Below are 15,834 nucleotides of genomic sequence, written 5' to 3'. Positions count from 1 at the left end.
TTTCTGAGACTAGAGTTTTGACGCAGGTTGTCTTTGGTGAGCAAAGCTCTAAATTGGCCATCTGTGGATTTGTCTTTTAGTCTATTTTTACTAGGACCTCTGCTTTGGATTGACAATCCAAGATTTCACCATGTTCCAGCCAAATATATTCACTGTTAGATTTAGATTTATAAATTATATATTATAATGAGCTCAGCTGAGAGGACTGTCATCGCTGAACCAGTTAATGTCAACTCTTGTCTGGGGCAGCCGAAATTCACACTGTCCATAGGGTCTGTCCTCACACTTACATGGTTTGACATCCTAAAACAGCAGCAGTGGTCACACATGAACTACCTACAAGTAGCACAAGTGAATAGTATGAGTGTTTTCTGAACTAATTCCCCCAAAATGTTAGGTTATCACGTTTGCACTTGCTAATAAAGATATTTTATCAGTGATTCAGTGCTTGGAGAAAAAAAAAAAAAAAAACTTGGCTCAGCCTGCATTAACATGACTCACATTAATTTGTAAACAGCACCCAGTCATCTGCGTCGACAGTGACAGAGAGGTGCTTCATTTTGTGTGACACATTCTTCCATTCGTGGCTATAATCCAGCATCTTAGCATCATTTTAATTGGGCCAAGAAACTTGTTAGAGCATGAAGAGGAAAGCAGCTTCTCTTCAAGAGTCATTCATGCAAATCGCTTATTTCTCCGCCCAGACGGTCTAAGGCATAATAACAATTGGAAGAATGGGGAGAACAACAAGCATGCATTGTGACCAATTATTCATCACTGAACATGTTATGTATTGTTTACTCACCGTTTTTGTCTGCTCGGCGGAAAATCTGGGGATAAAAAGAGAGGGGAGGAGATGGTTATTATTTCTTGTCAAGCAGCACTAAAGGGATTCTTGCAATAAGCAGGTACAGATTATTAAGAATCATGGCAATTTGTCAAAAACACAATAGGATCTTCGACATCTGCTGTCGAAGGTTCATTTATTCCGCTACAGCAGATCAGACCGAGCAGAAACACCACATGAAGAATGACATTTACAAAGGCCCTATACTGTGTATGGGTGAGTCATTTTAGGTTGAGCACCAATTGGTAGTATGTGTCAGCTCTAAAATTGGTTTAATAATTACCACTTGAGAAGTAAATAGTAATTTCAGAAGCAGCAAGGCCGCTAGGTAGCAAAGAGGGTAAATAGTTATTATCTTGCAGGTGCTAGGGATAAATTTAAAATCATATTCTACCCTTACAGACAAACTGCATTAATAAACACATTTTTGAAAACAGGCTTAAGTACTTACATAAGTACTGTTAGCAACATAATTATTCTTTAAGTTTCTGAGATGTGTCATTATTTTATGTTTGATGGTCAATTATTCTTTTTGATTGTACGTAATATGTTTGGTTTGATGTAATTTTATTGGGCTGGGTGTAATGGTGATATTGTAACTGTTTTATTTACTGCATGTAAGTGTAAACACTTGTTGACTATACTGTATATTTTAATATGGACCCTAGGAAGAGCAGGTGTTACAAAGGTAACCACTAAAGGGGATCCAAATAAACAATAAACATTGAGCAAAACAGCAATGGTCACAAGCTGAGGCTCATCTGTGGTGCCCATAGTATAAGTTCAAGCAGGAACATAAAGCCATCAGAGTGGTCTATCGAAAAGACCAACTCCAAACATCTGCTGCTATCTCTTGCTACACTTGACTGCGTTCACTGGCCAGCAGCTGCGACTGTGCTGCAGGTTGAAATACAAAACCCACCAACCCATATGTGATTCAATAGACCTTTTCCATGCAGACCTTTAAACATGTCATAGCAGGAAAACCACAGGTGCAACTAATAACATAAACGATGGCTGAATTACAGTGTTCCAGTTCCAGGGCCATGCTACCGCAGAGGAAATCATTCATGTTATTACAATATTTACACATGTGATTTTCTACAATGACAAGATAGACAGTCTGCTGTGAAAAAGAACTATTTGAGCTAGAATTTGTCTGCTGCTAAGTGCTAATTTGCTGGCTGGTGGCCACCGCTGCATTGCAAACTACAAAATAAATATTATTCAGTTTAAACTGATTCATGGACTGTCAGTAAAAATGTAACACTTTATTTCAATTCCCCTTTTTAGCATTTATAAGCAGAATATAAACACTTAATAAATGGTTTACAACACACTATAATGCAGTTAACAGAATATATACGTGTTTATTAATGTATTTATTAACAACTATAACTCCTCCTGTGGGCACACATAAGTGGATGCTGCAATATAATTCAATGATGAATGACAATATAGCAAAACACAGCTGTATTTATATATATTATATCTTAATAGGACAGGTTATAATTGTACATTACATTACAATGAATTAATACTTAAAATGTCCTTATATTGTATCTGCTTATAATTTTATAGTGTGATATAAACCACCTTGAATGGAGCTGTAACACCAAAACAAACTGTATTTGTTATAATAAAAATTATGATGAGGATGTTTCTGAATTAATTAGGGATAATTGAACACTTTGTGAAAAACAATGGCAGTTATACTAATCAGATACTTTTTTAGGTGAGGGTGTGTGCGTGCAGTTATACATGAAGACCTCTGAGAAAAAGAGAATATGACAAAGGAGTGTTTGACATTTGCACATAGCCAGAACATGCTTTCAAGGATCTGTTCTGTCTTACTCAGGGGAAATTGACAGCGTTATCATTCTTCTTCTGATTGTGTGTCACGAGTTGACAGGGAATATGGCTATTGTCATGGAGACTTACAGTGACTCTCACTGTGTCTGGTAGTACAAAGATGAAGCTAAAGCTAAACTTGCTTGAGACAGAGCGGCCGAAATACAACAGAATGAATACAATATGGATGAGTGACTAATGCTGGTAAATACAATTTGTTGCTGACACAAACAAGACTCAAGGCCATACAGTATGGTTTGTGATTGACCATGTGAGCAGTGTTAGTCAGCTACTGGCAGCATTGAAGGAAAGGGCTGCTTTCTCGTCAACAAAGGAAAATTCCACTTTGTCATAACCAAGGTCTAACTGAGTCACAACAACACAGCACAGATTCAAACAACAAAAAAAGAAAACTAATTGAGACATAAACAATAATTAAAAAACCAGCAAAGAAATACAGAAGAATTTTGGTATTTTTGTTCATCACTCTCGGTTATTTTCACTCACCAGCTTAATTTCTGAGATGAGTCAAGATCTGAGGGCACCAGACAACCACACAAGTGATGAGACAAGTCCCCAGTGTAACTATAATGACTAAACCACTTGTGAGAAATAAAAGGCTCCCAATGCTCTTGTTACAATCATCCATTGTATTGTTTAATTGTGGGCATACAGTAGCATAGACTAAAGTTAAAGTACTTTGAAGTAGCTCTTAAAAATCTAATGGATGTTTACAATGGATGGCTGTGGGCTTATCTTGTTCGAAACCCGCACCATTATAAATTAGTGACCCCAGGTCCCTGACAATTATGATGGTGATAAAAATGTTATCATAGAGTTATTTTAAAGGCCAAAACCTTTAAAATAAGAATTTTCCCAAGTACAATGTGCACAGATATATGTTTAAAGAAGTTGAAAACTGGAGAAAACTGAATCTGAAACTAGAATTTTAAACATCACCTGCATGCATTTAGTTTCCACCTGTGCTTTACATTCGAAATTTCAGAATTCATCAATAAAGCACCATTTTCCTTAAATCAGCAGTTTAATATGACAATAACAAATGGTCATTTCTGCATTTCAAACACAACATATGCTAACACTATAATTTGTATAAGTATCTATTTTATTTTTTGGTTTTCTCAGGGCAATTATCAGGAAAAAACACAACTCCTAAATGAATAACTATAACTTTTGCAAATAACCTATCCATAATCTGGCAGCACAGATGATTTGTGATCTTTATTTCTACTCCACACCTTCAGTCTATTGTCTCTATTGTTAGGGAGCAGTTAGGACTAACAGTTTTGACCTACAGGTTATTAATAACAGCAGAAGCTGCCCATTTACTCTCATTTTCCATAGGTCAACAAGCTCAGGGTCTCCACTTCTGCCCTCTGTCTGTCAGTGTCTACATTCTGACCCCACCAACCCTCCTTATTGAAAACAAGAATCTTGAAATTCTTCTACCTGTAAAGGTCAAACATGCTTGCATTAGGCTTCTGTACAGTAAATCTCCTTCTTTTCCCCTTTGGCACAGTAACCCATCTCAGCAGTGTTTTTCTTGTCATCCTAGTCAATTCAATGGAGAACAGATAGTGTTAAACTTGCTTTTTGTTTGGCTGTGTCTTTGGGCTTTCAAGTGTCAGGAGACGATAATGCGTCATTTACAGCGAGCCCAGAAAAGGTCAGACCTGCTTCCCAGAGCGCTGCTGTTCTGATGTCATGGTGGCAGGTGTTAAGACAGTGGGTTCTCTCAGGCTCTGCTGACACGCTGTTTGTGCAAGGCTTTAGATTTTGTATTTTAGAAAAAGGAAACCAGAGCTAATGATCATAATTTGTTGATTAAATTGTGCGTGACGTAATTTTCACTTTTCTCAGAGATTCCTGGAGGTTCACTGAGATGTATAATTTCTAGTTATTTTTCTTCTGTCTGTTTCTTTTTTGTTGCTCTATCACAAGAGCAGCAAAACAAGAGCAGAAGGAGAAAAGATGAACATCGGGAGCGGGAGGACAGAGATTCGAGAGAGAGAAAAAATCAGAGAGAGTGCTGGTGATCGAGCAAGCCTTCAGAACCACAGGATAAACAAAACAAAGACAGTAAAAAAGCAACCAACAACAGACTTGATAAAACCTCCCACGACCATTGCCAGTATCGTTAATTGTCCCTAGCCTTTGTACAGGAATATTTGGAGACACTGCTTTGTCTCTCACTCTGGGATTGTGAGTTCAATCTCTGCATCACTAGCATTACTGATAGGCTCATTATCGTTTGGAAAGGACTCAAGACCTACAGTACTATTGATGTATCGATATATTTGTCACTGAGAGAGTATCTGTTGATTGTTACTCGGAAAGCTGGGCAGCATGTTCAAAAACAATAACCCAGTAACACTGAAACATCTGATATACTACAAATCATATCTATTACAGTTTTAACATACAGATTGTGTAATGTGCATATAATCTATCATTGTCAAAAGTAAATCTAAGCAGGCTGTTTATTCTGTACATGCTTATATTGTACACTATATAATATTTATTCCAACCATCTTTGCATATTAATATATTTTCACATGTTTGCTTGTACATAATAGCTATATGTTTATGTTAACTTAACTTTGCTCAGCTTAGTTGTCCTTATTTTGGCAGTATTTCCATGTGTATCTTCCTGTATATTGTTCTTGGCACTGTGTCTAATTAAGAACCACGAGAGACCTTAATCAAATTCCTTGCACACATACTTGGCCAATAAAGCCGATTCAGATTCAGATAAATTGGTCAGATTATCAAAAAGAATTTAACTGCTTTTAACCCTAATTAATATTCCCCTCTGTTTAGATGTTTTGCTGCCTGTGTGGTTGTTTATCTCTGGTACTCCTGGAATAATAAAGTTCATCCACCGGCATTATCACTGAAAATCAATCACCTTTGATCTGCTTTACAATTTTTACTCCTGGCACACAAAATATTTATTTTTTTTAGTCTTAGTAGATAACCAGCTGACTTTTTTCAATCCACTGCTCACTGTGAAGCTATGGCAAATGCAGCACAGCACAGTCCTGTCCTTGCTTAATATACAAAATTTGAATTCTGGAGAACCTACAGGCAGGAACAAGATTTTTGACATCAGCACAGTGTTTACCTTAACCAAATAAGAGCAGAAAGACAAAAAAAAACAATGAATGACGTAAAAGGAGACAATGAGCAGACAAGGGCTGCAAACAAAAAGCAACACATTGCATTGTGTCCTTGTCTGTCTTTGGAGTATTAAGCAGAAATCATCATCTACCTTGCACAGACAATTCAGGCACAATGTGCAGAAATACAGTGACACGTCCGCAGAATATGAGTGATGTGTCCTTATTTAGACAAGACTGTCTGTGTGCTGCATAAGTGACAGAGTACAGACAGAAAACTGCCAGTTCGTAAGAGCTGCAGTTTTGGACACATCATTGGGCTACAACTGAAGTGTGACGGACAAGACAATGAATGGATGGATGAATACTGTGTTGATGGATAGCTTTTGACAGGCTTAGAAATGTTATTAAAACGTTATCAAATGTTATTACTGCAGTGCTGAAGGTTAATCAGGCAGCGGGTGTTACTGGTTTAAGCTCCAATTGGGGTAGGCGTGTCCATGTGCATATTTGTGTGTATGTGTGTGTGTGTGTGTGAGAGAGAGAGAGAGAAACGGGTGGTTGAGAGAAAATCTAAAATGCAACAACACTTACAAAGTGTATGTATGTGTGTGTGTGTGTGTGTGTGTGTGTGTGTGTGTGTGTGTGTGTGTGTGTGTGTGTGTGCAACAAAAAGAGGAGAACCCCCAGCAACCCCTAAACCTGTCCAACTGTGAGAGCTTAATTTATCATGCAGAGGCAGCAGCTGCAGCTCTTCCTACTTTCCTCTGACACCAACACACACACTCACATACACACACACACACACACAAACACACACACACACACACAAACACACACACAAATACTGTATCATCTTTGGGTGTGTGTTGTGAGTACACAAGAGAAGAACATTTGAAAAAACATTTTTTTTTTCACTTTCATTGAGTTATGAAATAACCAAAAGAGTACAACTTTACATTAAACTGTGCAGTAGGTCAATTATTTCGTTTTCCCATCCATGTATGATTTCTTACAGTTAATTACAATCACCTATTTAGACTTTCCCACAATATGACAAGACACCGAAAATACCCACAGGCCTAATAACAGTAATAGCCAATAGGAGTAGAAATTTGGTGAGCAAATACCACTTTTCACGGAAATGTAAGAGAGTCGATGCACTCACATCATGAAAGATAGTAAGACCTTGTCCAGCTCTGTGCAGCGGCGGCGGCTGCTGCTGCTGCTGCTGCTGCTGAGCCTGAAGATGCTTCTGTTTGGCCGACTGCAGACACATAGTGATCATCTCCGTACAAGCCAGCATCTTTAATAAACACGCCGAGACACACCTTGATCTTGCGGGTCGCTCGAACTGTTGACGGGGGGAAAAGGCTGAAGTGGAGTGAAGGTGTGAAGTGTGGAGGAGAGTGAGGGATGTCAAGTGAAAAGCGGGCAGGGACTCAGAGATGCTCCGCAACTTTGTGGTGCGCTGCTGAGCAGAGCTGCCAAACCCCTCCTGCTGGAGCCGCTGTGATTGGCTCGTTGGTCTGCACCGTGCATCTGGACCAAAGTGTTAACTTGTACAGGACCAAATGCTCCCTCGCTTCTGAATGACTTCCTAATGCGTGAATGCTGTACAAACGTCGGAATCAGAACAATAAAGGAATGTATGAATATTAACATGATGCAAGGGGAGGTCAGAGTTAGCAATTTAAGAGTTACTGAAACTAATAAAAATACATTATATTCTTTTGTGTCGGCCTATAATTTAAATTAAAGCTTAAAATGAGAATGACGCATTCATTTCAAAGCCAACTTTGAGCTGTAAAATTCCACTTGGCTAATGTTTGACAGACGCTGACATCTGCTGGATGTTGGGAGTCAACACAACAACAAAGCGATATATATTCGATTATTATTATATATTCTATAATCTAATCTAATCTATTGCATGTCGTTCTGTTAATTAACTGAATAAAGTAGTGTCCGAATGAAGAGATTTAATTGGTGTAGACGAGTGTAGCCCATATCTGCCCATAAAGTAGTGTAAAGGAATTTTCTTTCTTTAGGCTCAAGGATGAAAAAAGACAGAAAGAAAACAAAAGTATGAACTGGTGGATGCAAAAATAAAATTACTTAGGCTGATTGGTTTTGTATTTACATAGCAGTTCAGATTAAAATTCCAGGACAGTAGCTTTTCAGGAGCAGAACGTGAGCTGACCGAGGGGCGGAGCAGAGGCTATTTCTCTTCCTGAACTTTAGTCAGTTTCACTTTCGCTTCTAGCTGCCAGCTGCTGAGGAGTGGGCGCTGGACTCCGCGGTTGTAGAAGAAATCAAGCAGTCAAGGCTTTTTTTTTCCTCCTCCAACTGGATTTACATACACGTAACTTATTCGGCTCTGAGCGCTTTCAACACGCGGGTGACCCACGCTCCACTCTGCACCTGAACGCGTCAAGCGCAGACACACAGACGGAGCACTCGCTGAGTCGCTGTTGCTGCTGCTCTGCTGAGTCGACGTGAGGAAGTGTGTGTTGAATGCGGACAGAACCGAAATAACAACACGACCTGAAGAGGTGGGACGTAAACTTTCTCATACAGACGGTCAATTTAACCCGAAAGTGCGATATTTGTGTGTCACGTTTTGTGTTTTGCTTGTCGTTTTCAGGTGTAATCATGGCCTCTGAAGTTGCCCCGAAAGTGAATCTAGAAATCGGTGAGCGCCTTAACTTAGTTTCGATTCTGTTACATTGAGTCCAACATGATTTCATGTTTAAATTTAGTCTCAGTGAAAGAAATTACAGTTTATTAACGAGCTATTTAAGTGTTTCTGCTGAGGGTGAAAGTGGGTCATTGTTTTGATTAGTCATAATTACCTGTGCTCTCTAAATTGAAGTCCCACTGACTTATGTAACATATTCAAATGTAACTATGTCTTATTTTTGCACTGGGACACTCTTGATGTGTTAATGTTTTAGTGAGAGGTAGAGAAAATAACTGCAGACTACGCAATGTATCAAATAACACAGAGAGCAGTGCCAGCCAGTGGTAGCAGCCATTATTAAAGAGGAATACACTATTAGCCTCTTTCACAGTGTGTTGATGATAAATCACGTGAGGATGTATGAACTCTTCCTTTGCTCCCTGTGCAGCAGAGGAACTGGCTCTGTCTCTTAGTGAAGCCCTCAGCACCGGGGATGGACAGGAAGCCACAAGACTCTGCCAGAAATTGTCAGAACTCTCCGTCCCAGTGTCTGTCAGCATCAACAGTCAGGTCTATCCTCAGGACTCCATAAGGTGGGACACAACTGTGTGTATGCAGCTGTCTGCATGTGATTTCCTTGTTTTGGATGTTTCCAAAACAGGAAACCACAAAGCCCAAAGTTTTCCCTTTATCAGAGAGCAGTAGGCCTATTTATTTTCAGGGTGAAGTCTTGTTTTGAATTGGGATTATTTAATGGAATGAAGGTCAAGAATAGCATCAAGAAATTAACAATAGTGTAGAAAAAAGATTGACTGGTACTATTATTTTCTATGTTACAGGTTGAAGGTGGGAGTGGAGGATGCTCAGTCAGAGGACTACGTCCCAGTGACTGTTGTGGTTTCTACTAGCATGACAATTGCACAACTTAAAGACAAGGTAACGTAACAGCCATCTTCAGTACATTAACATGCATCATGCATCATCCTGTACTAACTCATAATCATATAAACTATAAACACTGAATTGAACCACCTAATTCTGTTCTTTCGCATGTTTTTTCCTACAATTTTTCCTCTAAACAAATGTTAAATTGAGGTTTCATTGTCCATACTTTATTGTATGCACACAGATCAGCAATGACTTTGGGTTCCACCCCACCCTGCAGCGTTGGGTGATTGGGAAGCGGCTGGCGCAGGACAGGGAGACGTTGTACAGTCACGGTATTCGTCAGAATGGAGACCAGGCTTTCCTGTTTATCCTCTCCGCCCATGCTGCTCATCTCACACGGCAACAACACAAGCAGGACCAGGAGCAACAACGCATAGACGGTAAGTACCACACACACACAGAAAGATCAAGGCTGTTATTTTAGTTGTCAATTATTACTTTTTTTTCTTTTTTATCAATAAGCACATAGCTCCTAAACTTTGTAACTCTCTGCCATTGGACTTAAGATCTGTGGATACTGAGAACACATTTTAAAAAGCAGCACAAGACCCATTTGTTTAGACCTGCTTTTGAGCTTGATGCCTGCATTTAATGTTTGTTAAATTTTCTTTTTGTTTGTTTTTTTATTGTGAAGCACTTTGTGACTGAAAGGTGCTATACAAATTAACTTCTTATTATCAAAAATAAACGCTTATCACAACAACGGTCCAAAGTGACGCTTTAACATTTTTGGCACTCAAAAAGTATTCATTTTACAACAAAGGCAAAAAACAAAGCAGTCAATTTGTAGTTTTTGGGAAGTTATTACTAGCAAATGTTTTGTATTTTACCAGATAAAATGACCTAAATGATGAATCAATCATCAGAATTTGGTTTGTAATTTAATTAGTTATTCAACTTATCATTTGGGCATAAAATAGACACATATGGAGAAAAATTAACGATTGTGCATGACAAACGTAAAAGCACTCATGGCTTTTTATAAAACTTATTATAAATCAGGCAAAACTTGTACTGAGTTATTCAGGCATTAATGTAGTGTGTTATTTTTTTCAATAAGGGCATCAATTCAATACCTTTGAGCTTCGGTACCAACCTTTTGTAATTCTTCAGAGTTTAATGTTGTCTTTAAATAAATAGATGTACAAATAAATAAAGTAATAGTGTAATAAAATTAATATTTAAATTAGGCAAAATGTGATTAAATAATAAGTACACAAAACAAAGAAAATGTCCTAGCATTCGATACAAATGCTGTTACTTGATTGTGTTTGCTTTTTGAGGTTTACATAAGGTCTGTTGAGGTTTGATACCAGCTATAGACAGATTTTATTTTTTTATTTTTTTTTTTATCTGTAATCACCAGCCATGATTACAAGTTGAAATAATAAGTTAACTTTCGAGTTACTGGATGATAATCTGTTCTTAGGCATAATGGAGTCGATGCAAGCGATGCAACTTTTTCCCAGAGGAGTGGGCGGAGGTGGCGGCGAGAAAGCAGCTCCTATTGAGGGTCAGCAGACTCCTCCTCCTATTCCTCCCAAAGTCCCAACTGTAACTAAACCTCCTCTGCCTCCCAAACCTCAGGTCAGAATCTCTCTCTGTTTCACACATGATGTCTGCAGTGTGACTGAGCCTGTAAAGGTGTCTGCTGTACATAGTATGAGTCCAGGGGCATTCAAGCATATATCTGTGTTTGTGTTTGTAGTTGGGCTGGACCTGTACTCTGTGTACATTTTTGAACAAGCCAACGCGTCCTGGCTGTGAGATGTGTGGGCAGGAACGGCCAGAGGATTATGAGGTCCCCAACATTTACCAGCCAGACCAGGAGGAGGTTCTACGAATTCAGCAGGAAGAGCTGGCCATGATGCAGTATGAACAGGTAACAGTGCTGCTCATTAACACTACTGTATCAGGCAACCACAGTTCCTTAAATCTTTTCAGCCTTGTACCTTAACTTGCATGAATGTCACTTTCTAATTTTTAATGAAAAAATAAAGTATATGGTTCACATTAGCTTAAAATAGTTTTACATTTTGTGTGACACATTTTGAAGCTGTACATTGTTACATTCCACTTTAGCAATTTGCACACATTTTGATATCCTGTAAATGAATATGATAAGTACATTGGTTTTTGTTAGCCACTGATTTCTTTATTTATAGAAACCTGATGCATGTATTATTGAAATAGTGCAAGTTAAAAATCTGTTACTGTAACTTAAAGGGAAGTGTAGTGAACTAAGTGCTCCTAAAGTTCATCACGATTCTCTAATACAGAAGAGGATTTTCAATAGTTCAACTAATATTACTATGTATGATAAATGCAGAACTAATGGATGACCATACAAACTAAGCTTTGCAGCAGTCTTCAGCTGTTTCACTTTCCTTTTTCTGGAAATGTAAGACTATGAAGTAATGAGTCAGGACAGTTGGTAATGAATCTCTGTATTGTGCCTGTCTCTCTCTCTTTCTGGGTGATGAAGGCTCAGCAGGAGGAACGAGAGAAGAACTACCTGCACCTTTTGGAAATTGAAGAACAGAACCTTATCCCCAACACCACAGACACGGACTGTCCCATCTGCTTCTCTCCCCTGCAGCCAGAAGAGGGCATCGTGCTCAGAGAGTGTCTACACACCTTCTGCAGGTCAGACACAGGAAATTGCTTTGCAGCTTTGGCACATGGTTGTAAAAGTGCTAACAGTATTCTGTCTGCTTTCTAAAAGTCTACACTGGCCATATATATATGCCATTATTTGCAAAATATGCAAAACATTATCATTTTATGTATTTACATATTTGTATTTTTCTTGGGTGTGTGTGTCCTCTTTCAGGGAGTGTCTGAAAGGGACGATAGTGAACAGTCAGGATGCTGAGGTGTCCTGTCCTGACTGTGAATGTGACAGCAAGCTACTGGACCGAGAGATCAAAGCGGTGAGTGTAAGGTGGGGCATCAAACTTTTGGAATGCATGATAAAAAAGTGAAAAAGTCCTAAATGTTCATGGGATATAACACAATATAGAACAATTAAGTGTTACTACCGTGGCCACATTTTTATTTCAGTTGTTTCAGTCGTCAGTGATTACACAAAAATACAGTTTAAAAATAGCACATCAGCTTTGGACAATGAATGCCTGGTGAAAATGGCATTGTGACTCATAAAAAAAGTGAAAAACAATGATTTCTTATTCTTCTTCAAGCCCCCCTGTCAGATGGACAAAGTGTAAAAGAATTTGGAATATATAATATATAAGTTTTTTCAAGTCATCATTAGAGGTAACAGAAAAGTACATGCACTATATTTGATTAATTAATGAAGAAAATCTATTTAAGAATAAAAGACAAAGACGTAGCAGGTAAGAAGTTGCTCATTTATTTTACATAGAGGCGAACATACAGTAGTAACACTCTCCCTCTCTGTCGGTCTGTCATTTATTGTGTGATCTCGGATGCAGCTGCTCACAGAAGAGGAGCACCAGCGGTTTCTGGAGTTGCGTCTGAGCATCGCAGAAAGCCGCTCAGAGCACAGCTTCCACTGTCAGACTCCCAACTGTCGAGGGTGGTGCATCTACGAGGATGAAGTCAACGAGTTCCACTGTGAACTCTGCGACGAAACCAACTGCATTCTCTGCAGGGTAGCTTTGTTTCATTTATTTTCTGAACTCTGAAAACTGAAGGTTTTCTTTATGTGTAGTAGTAGTTGAAAGACCAAACATAAAGGACGTTGTGTATGTTTACAGGCCATCCATGAGGGTATGAACTGTAAGGACTACCAGGATGACCTTCGTATAAGAGCAGAGAACGACCAGGCGGCTCAGCAAACAAAGCAGATGCTAGAGGTGGGTCAGCTCAGAGGCTTTATGTAATTAATTTATCAGCACACTGGTCAGAAGTTCAGAGTTTACAGCTGCAGTCAGATGCACTTAAACAATAAAAAGGCATTTTACTTCCTGTGTATTGTTGCAAAGTTGTACCATTGCACTGTCCAGACAGAAGTTGTGTTTCCTACATCCTTACATTTCCACCTTATATTCTACTGTTGATTATAACATTGGTAAACATTTGAAGTTAATAGTTCATTACATAGAGCTTTCATTTATTTTATTTATCTAATCTCCTTTAAATATTTATGATTAATCATGAGTAAAAACTGTTTGTATTACTTGAACTGAACCTTTCTTCACACCTTTCTTTACTCCTTCATTCACAAACCTAGCAGGGTTGGTGGAATGTGTGTTTTATTTTACATTAAATATGAATGCTCTTTCATCAATTTAAGATTCTTTTGCCTATTTAAGGCTTTTTTCCTTGAAATGACTCAATTTTCAAACCTGCTTGAATACTGTATGTATTTACAAAATTAGTGTTCTAAGCTCCAGGACTGATGTTGGATGCTTCACTATTTTTGTTGAAATATTTGTACATATTTAGGTTATCTTTAAAGTTACATGGATGGCTGGTTTTATGTACTATTTGAATGTTGCTGTGTTTGTACTTTTGGTCGATTGATTGTCTGAGATGTTACATTTTTGTACATTTCTATGTTTACCATAGAACCTGCTACAGAATGGGGAGGCCATGAAATGTCCCAGGTGCGACATTATTGTCCAGAAGAAGGACGGCTGTGATTGGATCTGCTGTTTGATGTGCAAGACTGAAATCTGCTGGGTGACGAAACAAGCTCGCTGGGGTCCCAATGTAAATAAACATACGTAGAAATAGACAAAAACTAAGACACAGTTTTCACATACTGTTCAGTTGTCAAGAAAGTTAGATCATGTGTTAGATCTTTGCATATGACTGGTTGTTTTTGTGTGTTTGACAGGGCACTGGAGACACATCTGGTGGCTGTAGATGCCGAGTAAATAATCAGCCTTGTCATCCCAACTGCCAAAACTGCCACTGAGGCAAGCACACTAATGAACACATACAGTACATGCAGCTGCACGCACACAGTCCGAAGCAATTCAGAGTGCAGCCAATGCTAGCTACAGTTATTTTGAGTAATTAAGTATTTTATTACTTTCTGCCTTGTCTTCAATGGTATAGTGGCAAGACACTGTACAGCCGTTGTCTTGCCACTGGGGCTTCAATGGTGTGGTAACCGCAGGTGGAAATGCTACACAGAAGCTAAACAAACTGCCAGCTATGTCTTCTACATCTGTGCAGTTGAGGATACTGACTGTCAGTGCGATACAGTAAGCTTCGCTGGGATTGTCTGCTATAAAAATACTGTGCTGTTATAATAAAATAATACTTAATGTATTTTAGGAGCCAGCAATGATGTTGTTTTCTCTACTTTGGCTTCAGAAATATAATATTTAGTCTTTCTAAACAAAAATGCAAGAACATCCTCAAATATATGAAAATCCACAGCTAACAACTTCATAAATAAGAATTTTTTTATCCTATGTGAATAATTCCTGAATAATCTGTTGATTATTTTTACAACTCATAATTCAGTTTGTAAAGCAAAGGTGATTAACAGATGAATCTTATCACCCTGTACTAACTCATAATCATAAACTATCAACACTGAACTGAGCCCAAAGTAATGCCTTCTAACTAAACTGTCATGTTTTAAGTTGAAACCAGTCTATGTTTGCTATTTTTTGCTTGTTAAGTGTCTAAAATGATTCATTTGTAATCTGAATTATAAGAACTGGATTTTCTTTCAGTCGACTAATCAGACTGTGGTGAAGGATATTGTTTTAAGAGTTTACATTGAATGAATGTGTTCCTAATGCAGAACAAGCTGCTCTTAATGCACTTAATGACTTTGAAGTATCAGGTTTAAAACATGTCAGGTGGGACAAATAATGATGCTGTATTACTGGCAGGTGGTAGTTTATCTGTATTTATCTGTAGTTTTTAAGTGTTCATAACTCGAGGAATATAAAAAATAATTATATGTATGTGTATTGCATATACAATATATCTAATTTCTTGTATGTGTAATTTTTGGTGGGAGTCCATTTGTCCTCAGTTGTGTCATAACCTGAGCCTTTTAGAGGAAGACCATCTCTGCTGCCTGAACACACAAAAAAAAAAATCAATATCAAACCCTGATAGACTGGTTGTTTTTGATTTGCTGTACCTCATCAATTCTCTTTTTACAGCATCAGCTGTACTTTTTCAGTTTCTTTGACACTCCTCATGAACTAACTGCAAAATATTTAATTATAAATGAATTCAGCTAGAGCTTATGCAACAGAAGACATCACTTTTCATATTAGGTCAACCATAATCATATACTGTAGGTGTACTGCATGCATTTTGAAGAACTGAAACTGCATCAGACCGGAACTGCAAGCATTTCATGCTAGCATCACTGTAACGCAATGAAAGGTGTTAATATTACACTC

At 38.2% G+C, this 15,834-nt stretch overlaps 2 protein-coding genes across 4 annotated transcripts in view; one reads left to right on the top strand and one right to left on the bottom strand.

Moving 5' to 3' along the window:
* Positions 1 to 7,715, bottom strand: part of necab3 (N-terminal EF-hand calcium binding protein 3) — a 35,383-nt gene extending 27,668 nt beyond the window's left edge. For both annotated transcript variants that reach the window (XM_044350272.1, XM_044350273.1), the window contains exons 1-2: positions 7,007 to 7,715; positions 806 to 830 (exon numbers count right to left, since the gene is read on the bottom strand). In XM_044350272.1, coding sequence (XP_044206207.1) covers positions 806 to 830; positions 7,007 to 7,144 — 163 coding nt within the window. In that variant the 5' untranslated portion in view covers positions 7,145 to 7,715. The remainder of the gene's footprint in view (positions 1 to 805; positions 831 to 7,006) is intronic.
* A 347-nt stretch (positions 7,716 to 8,062) lies between these two features.
* On the top strand, positions 8,063 to 15,384 carry rbck1 (RanBP-type and C3HC4-type zinc finger containing 1). 2 transcript variants are annotated; one of them, XM_044347782.1, is made up of 13 exons: positions 8,063 to 8,393; positions 8,486 to 8,533; positions 8,970 to 9,114; positions 9,361 to 9,457; positions 9,687 to 9,849; positions 10,899 to 11,056; positions 11,178 to 11,351; positions 11,955 to 12,115; positions 12,303 to 12,402; positions 12,925 to 13,104; positions 13,210 to 13,308; positions 14,024 to 14,167; positions 14,295 to 15,384. In XM_044347782.1, the coding sequence occupies exons 2-13, from the start codon at positions 8,494 to 8,496 to the stop codon at positions 14,373 to 14,375; spliced, it is 1,542 nt and encodes a 513-aa protein (XP_044203717.1). In that variant the 5' UTR covers positions 8,063 to 8,393; positions 8,486 to 8,493; the 3' UTR covers positions 14,376 to 15,384. The 2 variants fall into 2 exon arrangements, with proteins under 2 accessions (XP_044203717.1, XP_044203716.1); XM_044347781.1 differs by having other exon boundaries at positions 9,651 to 9,849.
* The last annotated feature ends 450 nt before the right edge of the window (positions 15,385 to 15,834 follow it).

This window comes from Thunnus albacares, chromosome 4 (assembly GCF_914725855.1).
Source record: "Thunnus albacares chromosome 4, fThuAlb1.1, whole genome shotgun sequence".
NCBI classification, from domain to species: Eukaryota; Metazoa; Chordata; class Actinopteri; order Scombriformes; family Scombridae; genus Thunnus; species Thunnus albacares.
The sequence above is the reverse complement of the archived record's forward strand: the minus strand, read 5'-3'. Positions and strand labels throughout refer to the sequence as shown.